The following is an 11,627-nucleotide window of genomic DNA, read 5'->3' as shown; positions in this document are numbered from 1 at the left end:
TTTCTTGCTCCTGGCTAGCAAGAAGAACATACTCGTCTTCATTGACGCTGTTCGTGACGATTTAAAAACAAGCTTTTACAAGATTATAATCTATCGGTCGGACTATCGAACTACTGCGTCTGCTTGACCACCTACCTACGACACTTTTTTTTTACTTTTGCATGTCCAATGATTGTTGGTAAGCTGCAATTGCTTTTTCATGATCGCCTTTTTCAAAAAGAATTTTCCCAAGTAGCGTCGAATTCGTGGCCGATGGCTCCAAGTCCAATGACTTTGCTATCGACGCAACAGCATCTTCCAAATTCTCATCCGCATAGTACGCACGACCAAGCAGCGAATGCAAGGCAGGATCATCAGGTCGAATCTCCACAGCACGCGTAAAGGCTTGCACCGCTGCACTCACACTTCCTTTCTCCATCATCACGTGTCCTAGATTCACAAATACATCCACTTCTGGCACCGTATCGCTGCCAAAGTCACACTCGCTTTGAACATCAGGGTCTATCTCGTCAAGCACGTCTTCGTCTGTGGCCTTGAACGCCTCCGCTTCTTCGTCTTCGTCGTCCTCAACAACGTCTTCACAAACTTCCGCATCAACAAGATACTCGTGCACAACATCATCGACTTCAAACTCCGCCTCAGCATCGTGTAAGTCCCCAATATCCGTATGTCGTCCATCAATATCCGAGTCCGAGTCCGATCCATCAATGTCATCGTACGTCGATTCAACAGCAGCAATCGTATTCAAAGCGTCTTGCAGCCTTGTTGTGCGTTGGAGAGCGGGGTTCCCTGCCATCGAAGTCGATCGAGACGACTGCTGCTGTAGTAGCTGGAGTTGCGCTTCCCCAAACATTGGGCTATCAATATCAACTTCTCGAGTTGGTCGAAAACTACCTGCGCTCTTGGTTCGACTAAGCAATTGCTGGCCCATAGGGCGATACATGTTCCGGCCAAAGTTACTTCCTGGACCCACAAGACCCGATTTTGGCATCCCCGAGGGCATTGGAAGCGAGTTTTGACGATCACGAGGCAGCGGCAAACCACTAGCAGTACTTCCTCCACTAGCACTGCTCCCACGGGACCCGTTTGTAAGGCGATCAGGGCCACTGAGCATTTCTGCTTGAACCCGAAGCTGTATTTCAGCTTGTTGTTTCTCCTCCATTAACATTGTCACTTGTTTCTGTAAACTCGCCACTTGTTCATTAATCGCAACGTCCGTGCCTCTTCGAAAAGGTCCGACAGTAAACGTTGGAGCACTTGCTGGGGCCGATAAATGCCGTCCAAGCGCGTTTGATGGCGACCGCTGAGCTTCGTCCGATCGACGTATCTCCGGACCAAGAACTTGACTACCACGAGTCGACATTCCCACGCGCTGAGCTGCTTGCATCGATAAATGCTGCTGTCGTGCTTGTCGATGAGCATTGCGCAGCATATCATGACATACAACGCACACACGGTGGCGATCATTCAAGCCATAGTGTGGAAGCTTCATACGTTCCCGAGCCGAGTGATCTCGACAGATCGATTGACCACAATTGCGACAGTGATGGCGTTTTTTAAACGTCCCAAACTTTTGCGCACAGATGCTACAACTAAGCGCATTCATCCACCGTGGAGGCAGCGTGACAGTGTTTCTTGACGTTATTGATTGGCGTTGCGATACAAAAGACTGCGGGCGCGAACTCTCGGTAATTCGACGTGGGGACCATGGACTTGGTCCGACCACAGCTTGCGTTCCATTCATTTGCTGGGCGTAGGATTCATTATCTGAGCACGAACGGAGTTTGAGCGACGCTGAGCTACTTAGTCGACGCATACGTTGATTAGATAACTCACTACTTTCATGTTGTGGTAGTGGGAGGTCGCTGACAATGGCTTGGAACCGTTCTGACGGTCGTAGCTGGCCTTCTTCTTGCTGCTGGAACGAAGAGTTTTCAAGCTGATGCTTTGCTTCTTGACTCTCTAAGGCAAGCTGGTCTGGCAATCCATCTTTTGCGCAGACGTGGTGGTACATTTCTTCCAGAAGCTTGATGCTGCGACTAGAGAGGCCTGCTTTCCGTGCAAGCTGTACGGCATTCTCCCCCGTCGGCGCTTTTTTCAGCACGGCATCGGGATATGACGCTAATAGAGCCTGGAGCCATTCAATGCGTGCTTGGGCTTTAATTGCGATCTGTAGTGGCAACATCTCGGCTGTATTGGGGGCGCGTGCGCCCATTGGAAAGGCCTTAAGGAGGGTAAGTAACACCCCTTCGCCTATGGACTGCGGCTCTGTGCACGCCCAATGCAGTGGGAGCATACCGTACGAGTCCACTTGCTGTGCCACAACGGGCTCTGCATCCACGAGACGCCGAAGTTCCTCCCAACGCGAGCTTTTGGCCAACTTGACGGCATCCAGGCGCTTGCTCGCCATGGCTACGGACGATGAAGATTATGACGGTTATGCTGAGGGTAACGACGCCACGAAACGGCAGGATACGATGCAAGTCCGTTAGTAATCGAGAGAAGTGCGATATCCCGTTTTTACGACGTAGAGATCAAGAGGCGCGGGCGCACTACGGCGGGGTTACAATCAAGCCGCGGTGTCGTCAGGAGTTGGCGACTGAACTAAAACGATAGTGTGGCAAACACTAGGTCGGACGAGGGTCGGATGGAGAATTGAGGGGCACCTTGTATGTGCGGACGCTGTTCTGGTAAATTGATACAATTTGATTTGGAGTCTGTGGCAAGAGCCGAAAGGTGCACTTTCATGGATTTTATGGACAAATGGCTCCCAAAACATATTGTTTTGTTAGATTTGAAATAGTTACTGAAAAAAAGTTTCGAATTTTAAATACTAATTCATTAATTATTAAAGAAACACTTCCTTCGGCTGTTGTAACGGGGCACCCTTTGCTAGTACTGATGACAGTATTAGTCAAAAACTACACTGATTACAGTGAAGGTTGAACGCCTAAACTACTTTACGTACACAACTTGCAGAGGAAGGCTCTAAGTAGCTAGGAAGTCCTAGCTACCAGGGGGTAAATTTAAATTTAAGGCTTTAGAATAGAGAAAAAGTAAGATTGTATTAATATATTAAGTTCAAACGTAACGATCTTCTATCTACTATTAACTAACTATAAATGGACGCACCGTCTTGTAACAATTGGCGGGGTTAATTAAACTTCAATCAACCAATCAATAGAACTGATGTCTTATTGCGTCAATATTACCAAATTTGGTAATATTGGAACTATCACGCAAAAATTAATAAAGCTAATAATTTTGTACCCCTCTCTCTATGTATATCCTCTTTAAAAAAGTAATATTTATTTTCCTCTTGTAGGAAATAATATTTATGTAACGGAACACCCGTTACAGGTGATTTACGCTCTTTTGTTCTTGTTCCTATTTGTGTGGTCAATTGTCTCAAGGGAATGCTAGTATGTCGCTGCGAATCCATTCTATTTCCCACAAGAGCTCCAAGCCAGAAAGTTACAAGACCATTTGTACTCAAATAAATCATGAGTTCGTCACTCCACCGAGCTCTGAGAGCTGACCTCAAAATGGCTATCAGTATCGTCGTAACTGTGTTCGAATGGCGAGATGCCTGCAGCCAAAAACATAAACCTTTCATCAATGCATATAAAGACACCATCGCATCATATCACGTACACTCATCGAGTGGAGAAGACGTTTGCGATACGTGGTCGCCATCTTCATTCACATCCGTCATGGAGACGCTATCGAAGTCGAATTCTAAACTGCTTGAACTATCCTGAAGCTGCAGAGACGGAGCTCTTCGCGCCAGCGCTTTCGTTTGTCTTCCAATTGGTGGTCGCTGGTGATGCATTCGATAAACTTGTTGCTGCTGTAGCTGCTGTTGCGTTCGTTGCAATTGCAATTGAGCTTCTCCTTCCACGCGCTGGCTTTCAGCAAAAGCTTTAAATTGTCGTGACGCAAGTGGAGGTGGAGTCGTGCTACTGCGCACTTGATTTACCAAGCCATTCAATGCGTCAGCGGGCTGTTTTCCTCGAGCCATCCATGTTTTCCGTCGCTCTTCAAAGCTCCAAGTCGATCGTTTTCCCTTCTCCACGACTGCGGCGAATCCCGGAAGAGTTTCCATAACATCTGAAAAGGTCACTTCTGGACTCGGGGGTGGAACGTGTGAATCCCAGTCGGTATACTTACTCAACGGTTGACTAGCTCGCCAGACGGCAGCTTGACGAACAGCCTGCGATATGAGCTTTGCTTTGTCACTCGTATTCGTCGAATGCTCTTCGATTTCATCTATAAACAATTGCTTTTGAGCAGCAACTCGGGTCGGAGTAATCAGTTCTGTGGTCAACGTGGGTCCATTGACTGTTGACGAAAGCTCTTGTGCGTTTGTGCCACTGACTAAACTACCAACAATCGTCGTTTGTTCATCTTCATCGTCTTCGTCGGCATTTCGTTCATCATCTGCTTCCCGACTAGCATCGTCTTCGTCCTCTTCACTGCTAGACGAGTCGTCGCCTTGATGTGGATCTCGAGCTCCTAATAAATTCGTCGCTTGTTCCGCTAAAAGCCGACGTAGCAATAGTCGTTTCGAAACCCTTTGCTTCAAAAGCGGACGCATCGCTTTCCGCACGCCTTTGCTCGACCACGCTTTCTTGGTCGAGTTTTCATACTCTCGAGACAACGTCACAAATTTGCCAAGTTGGTTATCCACGAGTTCTTCTCCACGATCAAGTTTCCGCAACACTCGGACTAAAGTGCTTTGAATCGTCGCAATACTACGATCGACGTTCGTATTGTCAATTTTAGGAATCAAGTACCGATCGGCGTGTTTGCATAAATGACGCTGAATGATCCGGATATTGCCAAAGTGTTTAATGTACTTGTTCTCTTGAGGATCAATAGTCATATGACGTGCTCGCACGGCAAATCGTTCACGATGTTTGTTCTCGTTACTAATGTATATGACAAATGGGACACACGTCGGATGTTTTTTCACGAGAGTTAGCAAGTCATTGGTGTTTAAATGGACACCTTCGACCACTAGCGACTGTTTCCGTGCTTCAAACATTGTCAGAACTCGATCGAGCTTCTCCAACACAAGAGTCGACTGCATTTTGTACCCTTTTAACACCATCTTTTGATGCAATCGAGCTGCGGACAGATCCTTTCGATCGCCTTGCATCGCAGCGATCATTGCGGGGGTTAATGCGTCGCCAGCTTGGTAGGTTGATACAAACGCGCATGGGTTTTCTTCCTTGGACGTGAAGGACCGAAGTACATGACGCACTGAGTCTGTCGGTAAGACCGTCGTGAGTCGCAATCGTGCTGCTAGCAACGATGCAAGGGTTGATTTTCCTGTGCCTGAGGTCCCCCCTAACAACACGGCAAAACTCTGCCTTCTTTGCGTGATTTCTTTTGCTATTTCAAAATCTAAAAGATGGTGTGGTTTGACATAATCGAGTCGGGCCAAGGAGGAATAGATACATTGATGGAGTACATGCCACGGCAAAGCAACACGAGACGTCAATTTCTGGATCTTTCTCTCAGCAGTATTGTCGTCATTGTCGAGATTTATACTGAGCTGATTGTCATTGTTTTTGCTGTTTTCCCTTTCCAAGTGCATCTCGTACGCGAGTAGAGCCTCTTTCGTCACGATTACGGCATCCTTGGGTCGACAACCCATGAGCATTAGCGTCTCTTGCAGCCGATAGCGCGTAAAGTACTCGCACTTGCCTTGACGAATGACATGAAGAAGGTCCATGGGGTCATATCCAATGGTACCTGTCTCCACGGCATCCATTGCTGTGACAGAAGAGAATGTAGCCACGTTCGAGACGTGCACGAGAACGTATCAAGAGAACTACGCAGAACTTGATCCGTTTAAGTGCGAAATTTTGAGTCAGCTTGTCAATTGAAACTTGACGTAAGAGAGCTGCTACGTAAATTTTGTGTGGCGCATGGTTTTAAATTGTCGCAGCAACAAATACCGTAACCCACGACATTCCATTTATATTACAGTATCTGTCTTCACACTTTTTCTCGTGTTCTCACCACTTGATCTGTTTATTTAATCATCATGACAACACGTCTGCCACTCCATCAATGCAGATGCCACTTACTTGTCCATAGCGTATTGCCCTTAAACTCCCCCTTTATAGACCACTAGCGTTGCTTTAAATTTCGTGCGGACACGATTGCTCCACGAACCCATTTCCCCCCAATCGAGCGCATTCGCACCAATTCCCTTACAATAGAATGGCGTCGTCCCGTGAACCATCGGAGACGGACGCCCTCCTCGCACCATCAATGCCCCCCGCGGTCTCCGTGTCCGTAGCCACCGAGGAGGAGGACGACGAGAGCGACACACCCTCGTCTGGACCCGATGTCGTGATTTCCAACGCTCCGCGTCGCTTCCAAGCGTTAGCACGCACTGCGTCGGCTCTCCGCTCGCCGTCTTCGATTCTGCGCTCACCCATGCCGCGCTTCACGCTCGACGGTCCTCACTTTCCAAGCTGGCGCGTCAATAACCGCAGTCCCACGCTCCAGCGTAACCCCGTGGACTCGCAGCATATGCGTGAACTCTACTCATCGTACGCAGTCCAGCGGACCCACTCGTTTCCGAGTGATTTATACTCTGGAGCTCGTTTCTCGCGGTTTGAGATCGAAGAAGCGCTACGACAACGGAATGGAACGACGCTACTGGATTGGCTTAAAGGAAGAGGACCGCATCCCTTCTCTTCCGCTACACGCAAGCAAGCTCAGCGAGAAAAAGACTTGGAAAAACGGGCCAAAGCCCAACATCGCGAGTCGTTCAATTACGATTTCTTTGAAAGTCGCGTGAACATGCAACACGATCAAGAACAGACAGAAAGCGCGATTCGGTCGTTAAATATCGCTCGGTGGGTCATGACGTTTGGCGTCGGCCTTGGAACGGCTTTAGTCGCTTGTTTTGTCGAGTTCTGGACATCTTTCTTATCAACCTTTCGTACAGCTACTATGGAGTCTCTCGTCGCGGATGAAAGGGAAGGAATTCGTCGCTTTGGCCTCGGATTCGTCGTCTACGCACTCGTGAGTGTTGCTTTTGTCGCTGTGGCAAGTTATTGCGTCGCAATTCTGTGCCCCGTGGCAGGTGGCTCCGGAATCTCGGAGATTAAAGCGACTCTAAATGGGATTAAAATTCACCGCGTCGTACGACTTAAAACGCTGTTTTGCAAGGCATTTGGCATCTTATTTAGTGTCGCGGGTGGCTTGCCAGTGGGGAAAGAAGGACCGATGATTCATAGTGGCTCGGTCATTGGTGCAGGTCTCTCCCAAGGCAAATCGTCGAGTTTTGGACTTGATACGAGCTGGACGAAGTTCAAGGGGTTTCGAAATGACAAGGAAAAGCGGGATTTTATTTCCTGTGGCGCTGCTGCGGGTGTTGCAGCAGCTTTTGGCGCTCCTATTGGTGGTGTTTTGTTTGCGCTCGAAGAAGGTGCTTCGTTCTGGCACCAAAACCTTACGTGGCGGACGTTCTTTTGTGCTATGGTCTCTGCGTTTGTATTGAATTTCTTTATGTCGTTTATGGAAGTGAGTGAAGCAAGTGGCTCAACTCCTGGCGTCGGGCATGTGTTTATTGGTGGAACTTTGGGGACTCAAACGGGCACGTTTACGTTTGGACAATTTACAGGCAGTAAAGCCTACGAGGTGCTGGATGTTCCTATTTTTATTCTAATGGGGATGATCGGTGGTCTCTTTGGTGCTGGTTTTAACGGTGCCAACACCGTATTGACTCAATTTCGAAAGCGTCATGTCACGCATCGCTACTTGCGCTTTGGAGAAGCTTTGCTTATTGCATTTTGTATGGCCACGGCATCGTTTTGGCTCTCGTACTTCTTTGGAACGTGTCGCGATCTCGCAGGTGACTATAGCGACTCGTTGTCCCAATTTTATTGCCCCAAGGGGCAATACAACGACTTGGCGTCGCTCTTGACCGTCAATTACGCGACGAGTATGAAGCAATTGCTCCACTTTACAAGTACTTCGAGCTTCACGCCATTCTCGCTCGGGATGTTCTTTGTTGTATTTTATATTTTCGCGTGCTGGACTTATGGCATTGCTGTGCCCTCGGGTCTGTTTGTCCCGAGCTTGCTTGCAGGCGCGGCGTACGGACGAATTTGCGTCATGATTGTGCATTCGATAGGCTTCCCTGTCGGGGCTCAAGATGGAATGTTTGCGCTCATTGGATCGGCATGTATGCTTGGGGGGATGGCACGAATGACGATTTCACTCACAGTCATCATTCTTGAGTGCACAGGCGTGATTGAATGGGGTCTTCCTATTATGGTGTCGCTAATGGCTGTGCGTTGGGTCGGAAATGGGTTTAATGAAGGTCTGTATGACATTCACATTCATTTGAATCACCTCCCGTTCCTCGAGTTTGACCCGCCGTACTATGCTCGGTTCTTACGTGCCATGAACATTATGAGCTCCCCAACGACGTGCGTTCCGCAGATTGCCAAAGTCGGGGAGATTTACGATGTGCTTAAAAATTGTACCCATAGTGGTTTCCCAGTGATTCTTCCTCGCAACCAAGATGCTGCAGGGGGTGGCGAAAAGCCAAATTTGCGTCTCATGCGCAAATCACCCTCTTTTTGTGGTATCATTTACCGTCACCATCTTACAGTTCTACTACAGCGCAAAGACTTTTTTATTGAAAAGCCTGAGCCTTTTGTTCGTACCCCTGCGGGCGACACGACACTGTTGTACAATGATCAGTACGCGCTTTCATACCGCGATATGGAGGGTAGTTATCCACGGTACCCATCGATTAATGACATTCAATTGGACGACGATGAACGGGATTTGTGGATGGATCTTACGCCATACATGAATTCGACGCCTCATACTGTGCAAGAACAAACACCAGTGCCACGTGCTTTTCGATTGTTTCGATCATTGGGACTTCGTCATCTCATTGTGTTAAATCGACGCAATGAAGTGCGTGGAGTGATTACTCGAAAAGACTTGACGCCACCACATTTGAAATTTTGCCTGGAATCCCTCAGTGAAAATGAAAAACAACGTATTCAAGGGTATTTCCATCGGGATCGAGCTGGATCAGAACGCTTTGAAGACGTGGAGAAGAAACTTCTTAGCATTAATGACAACTCCTAAATTCGGTAGGATCTGTCGAAGATTGAGATTTTGGAATACAATTGTTAAATGTAATTTGAATCGTGTTGAAATGTGATTTGTTTTGAGTGATCCAGAAGCTTTGCATTTGAATAAGGGAGATATTATTCGCACCGGAGTTTTTATTAGTTTGGGTTTTTTTCTAATTTCTATGTAGATTTAGCAGATCTATACGGCAATTGTAACGGGGTGTATCGTTACATGAAATTAACACTTAGAGGTTGTAAATTAATATATTATCTAAAAGGTCGATAATATTTGCAGGATATTACTTTATATAGTAATATTTAGAATTATTATCCATAAATAGGTATAGACCATCATACCTATTTATTCCGCAGACTAAACAGCTGTAGGAGTAATCAAAGAGAGAGTTACAGATAAGATAGAGATAAGAATTCAATTACATGTTTAATATTAGATTATAATTAAGTTAGCATTTACAAAGATAGAACAAGAGACACTTTATTATATTTAATAAAGTTTTCATTTTACCCTCTTAAAGCTAGTTGCCTTAAGAAAAGTCTTCCTCTGCACGTACTAGTGTACGTGAAATAACGTAGGGCACCACTCGCAACTGAAGCAGTACGAAGTGGACTTGTACTGAAGCAGTACAAGTCGTAGTGCCTCGTTTCAGCAAGCCTACCTGATTTTCTCAAAATCCATGATTGGCTTGCTCACACGCCCCTGAAGTAGCTTGTTTAACACTTCACCTCATAATCAAATTCAAATTCAAATTCAATTCCATATTTCTTTCACCATGCCTCTTGCTCCTCCAGCTGAAAAAACATACCGATCAATTGCGACAGCAAAAGAAGCTCTTCAAGCTCACTCTGAAGCTGAACAATACGGTATTTGTAGCGGAGCTACCTCACTTAAGTCAGCGTAAGACTTTCAGATTCAGAGAGTCACTTAGTTCTATTGAGCTAATTGGTTTTAACAACTCATGGAGTCGTACAAGCTACTAAGCTTAAGGAATCCTAGTTCAAAGAATTCAGGGGTTCGTAGAACCAAGTGGCAACTAGTCCTCGAGAATATGTACCTTAGAAAGGCTTCTAGTTCTTACAGATCAATGCGCAAGCCTTAGAAAGGCACTTAGCGCTTTAAGATCAAAAGGCGAATTGCACTTCATTTAATTATTTAATTTAAAACCTTACCCTAGCTAATTTAAAATGCATTTCGACCGCCAGATTTATTGCTGGCGGCGATTACATTTGTTACCCATAATAAATGGGATTAAATAACTAACTATTTTTAAATTGGATACAAGGGTATTTTGCCCATAAGGTAAATGCACCACAACGACGGTTTTCCAACCGATGTGTGCCCCATTACACCCTCCCCATCAGACTGTTGACAACGGGTGACAACATTCGCTTCATTTCCTCTTTGAGGTTGGAACCTAAACAGCTAACCGTTCGGTTGTGTTTTTCTTTTCTTTGTCTCATGACAATCAAGCGTGAGTCACAGACGCTTAGCACCTCCCTCGACGATGAGGGCATGGTGGACTTTGAAAGTCACTCTCCATCAGAGGAGGAGGAGAAAGAGCGTCGTTCTTACACGCCTTCTCCTCTGGATGAACGTCGGCGGGCCCTAATCCGTTCTCAGAACGTAGTATTGCTGATGCCTCAACTGCGTTAAGCAGGACACGGGACCCTGACTCCAACATCATTACGAATCCGCTTCATGAAGAGCAAGAGCAGATAATTCTCATAGAGGAAAGAGCTTGTCGTCGAGCTGCCGAGATAGCGAATGCTAAAGCTCGGGCTTGATCACGTAAACGCGTCAGATACTGGCTTCGCGTCATTATCTTTGGCGTAAGGTATTGCTCATGAAGAGCGTCGCGAGCAGCGATCTCCTCCGGCGTCCTCGCCGGATCACCGAAGATCCAGATGCCCAAGCTGTGACACGCGATCTCTTTGAGACGCTCGTCCGCACTAAGCGGAGTGAATCTATATTCACTATGTGGGGCTCGGTGACCTCCATGAGGGAAGTTCCGATCGTTTTAAATTTAAGCGAAACAAGGAGTGAAAACGAAGTCTCATTTGGGAACTGGGTCCACATGAGAGCTCTACCCCCCAAAAAAAGATTTTAAATGCCCGCCGCCTTCGTAATATTTGGAATATCAAAGCGTCTGCTGATAGGGCTGATGTTCGTTTGAAACGGAAGCTTCGCTTCGATTTCACTAAGCTTAAGGCCAAATGCACGTTACGTTCATCACTTATGCCACAAAACGAAAAAAGGTCTTGCCGAACTGAGAATAGGTGGATCCATAGCCTCAGTGCTTCGGTTGACCGTGCAACCATTGACCGAAGCCGCACTGAGGCTATGGATCCACCTAATCTTAGTTCTAGTGGTGGGAAGCGTCGTATGACGCGAGTCGACCCTGAGCTTGGCGCTCAAAACGTCAACGGCGTACGGGCAATCTTGCCGAGAAGGTACCTCAAACTCCCAAGAGTTTTCAGAAGAGGGGT

The 11,627-nt window shown here is 46.8% G+C and overlaps 3 protein-coding genes across 3 annotated transcripts; 1 reads left to right on the top strand and 2 right to left on the bottom strand.

Annotated features, from left to right (window-relative positions):
* Positions 1-151: 151 nt before the first annotated feature.
* On the bottom strand, positions 152-2,410 carry CCR75_008608 (uncharacterized protein; the record flags this gene model as incomplete). Its single annotated transcript, XM_067966658.1, has 1 exon — positions 152-2,410. One exon carries the CDS (start codon positions 2,408-2,410, stop codon positions 152-154), a length of 2,259 nt encoding a protein of 752 aa, XP_067815612.1.
* Positions 2,411-3,272: 862 nt separating this feature from the next.
* On the bottom strand, positions 3,273-5,802 carry CCR75_008607 (uncharacterized protein). Its single transcript, XM_067966657.1, has 2 exons — positions 3,655-5,802; positions 3,273-3,589 (listed from the first exon to the last, which is right to left on the bottom strand). The coding sequence occupies exons 1-2, from the start codon at positions 5,777-5,779 to the stop codon at positions 3,513-3,515; spliced, it is 2,202 nt and encodes a 733-aa protein (XP_067815610.1). The 5' UTR covers positions 5,780-5,802; the 3' UTR covers positions 3,273-3,512.
* A 432-nt stretch (positions 5,803-6,234) lies between these two features.
* CCR75_008606 (uncharacterized protein) lies at positions 6,235-9,135 on the top strand (the record flags this gene model as incomplete). The annotated part of the gene is made up of 1 exon (XM_067966656.1): positions 6,235-9,135. The coding sequence occupies one exon, from the start codon at positions 6,235-6,237 to the stop codon at positions 9,133-9,135; it is 2,901 nt and encodes a 966-aa protein (XP_067815611.1).
* Positions 9,136-11,627: the final 2,492 nt, after the last annotated feature.

The sequence above is a fragment of the Bremia lactucae genome, linkage group LG16 (genome assembly GCF_004359215.1).
Source record: "Bremia lactucae strain SF5 linkage group LG16, whole genome shotgun sequence".
Taxonomy (NCBI): Eukaryota; Oomycota; class Peronosporomycetes; order Peronosporales; family Peronosporaceae; genus Bremia; species Bremia lactucae.
Note: the sequence above shows the minus strand (reverse complement) of the source record. Positions and strands in the feature narration are given on the sequence as shown.

Coding starts and splice junctions, on each gene's coding strand:
- CCR75_008607 (XM_067966657.1), bottom strand. CDS start 5,779: ATGGATGCCGTGGAGACAGGTACCATTGGATATGACCCCATGGACCTT. Junction 3,590..3,654: donor GTCTTCTCCACTCGATGAGT/GTACGTGATATG, acceptor TTTTGGCTGCAG/GCATCTCGCCATTCGAACAC.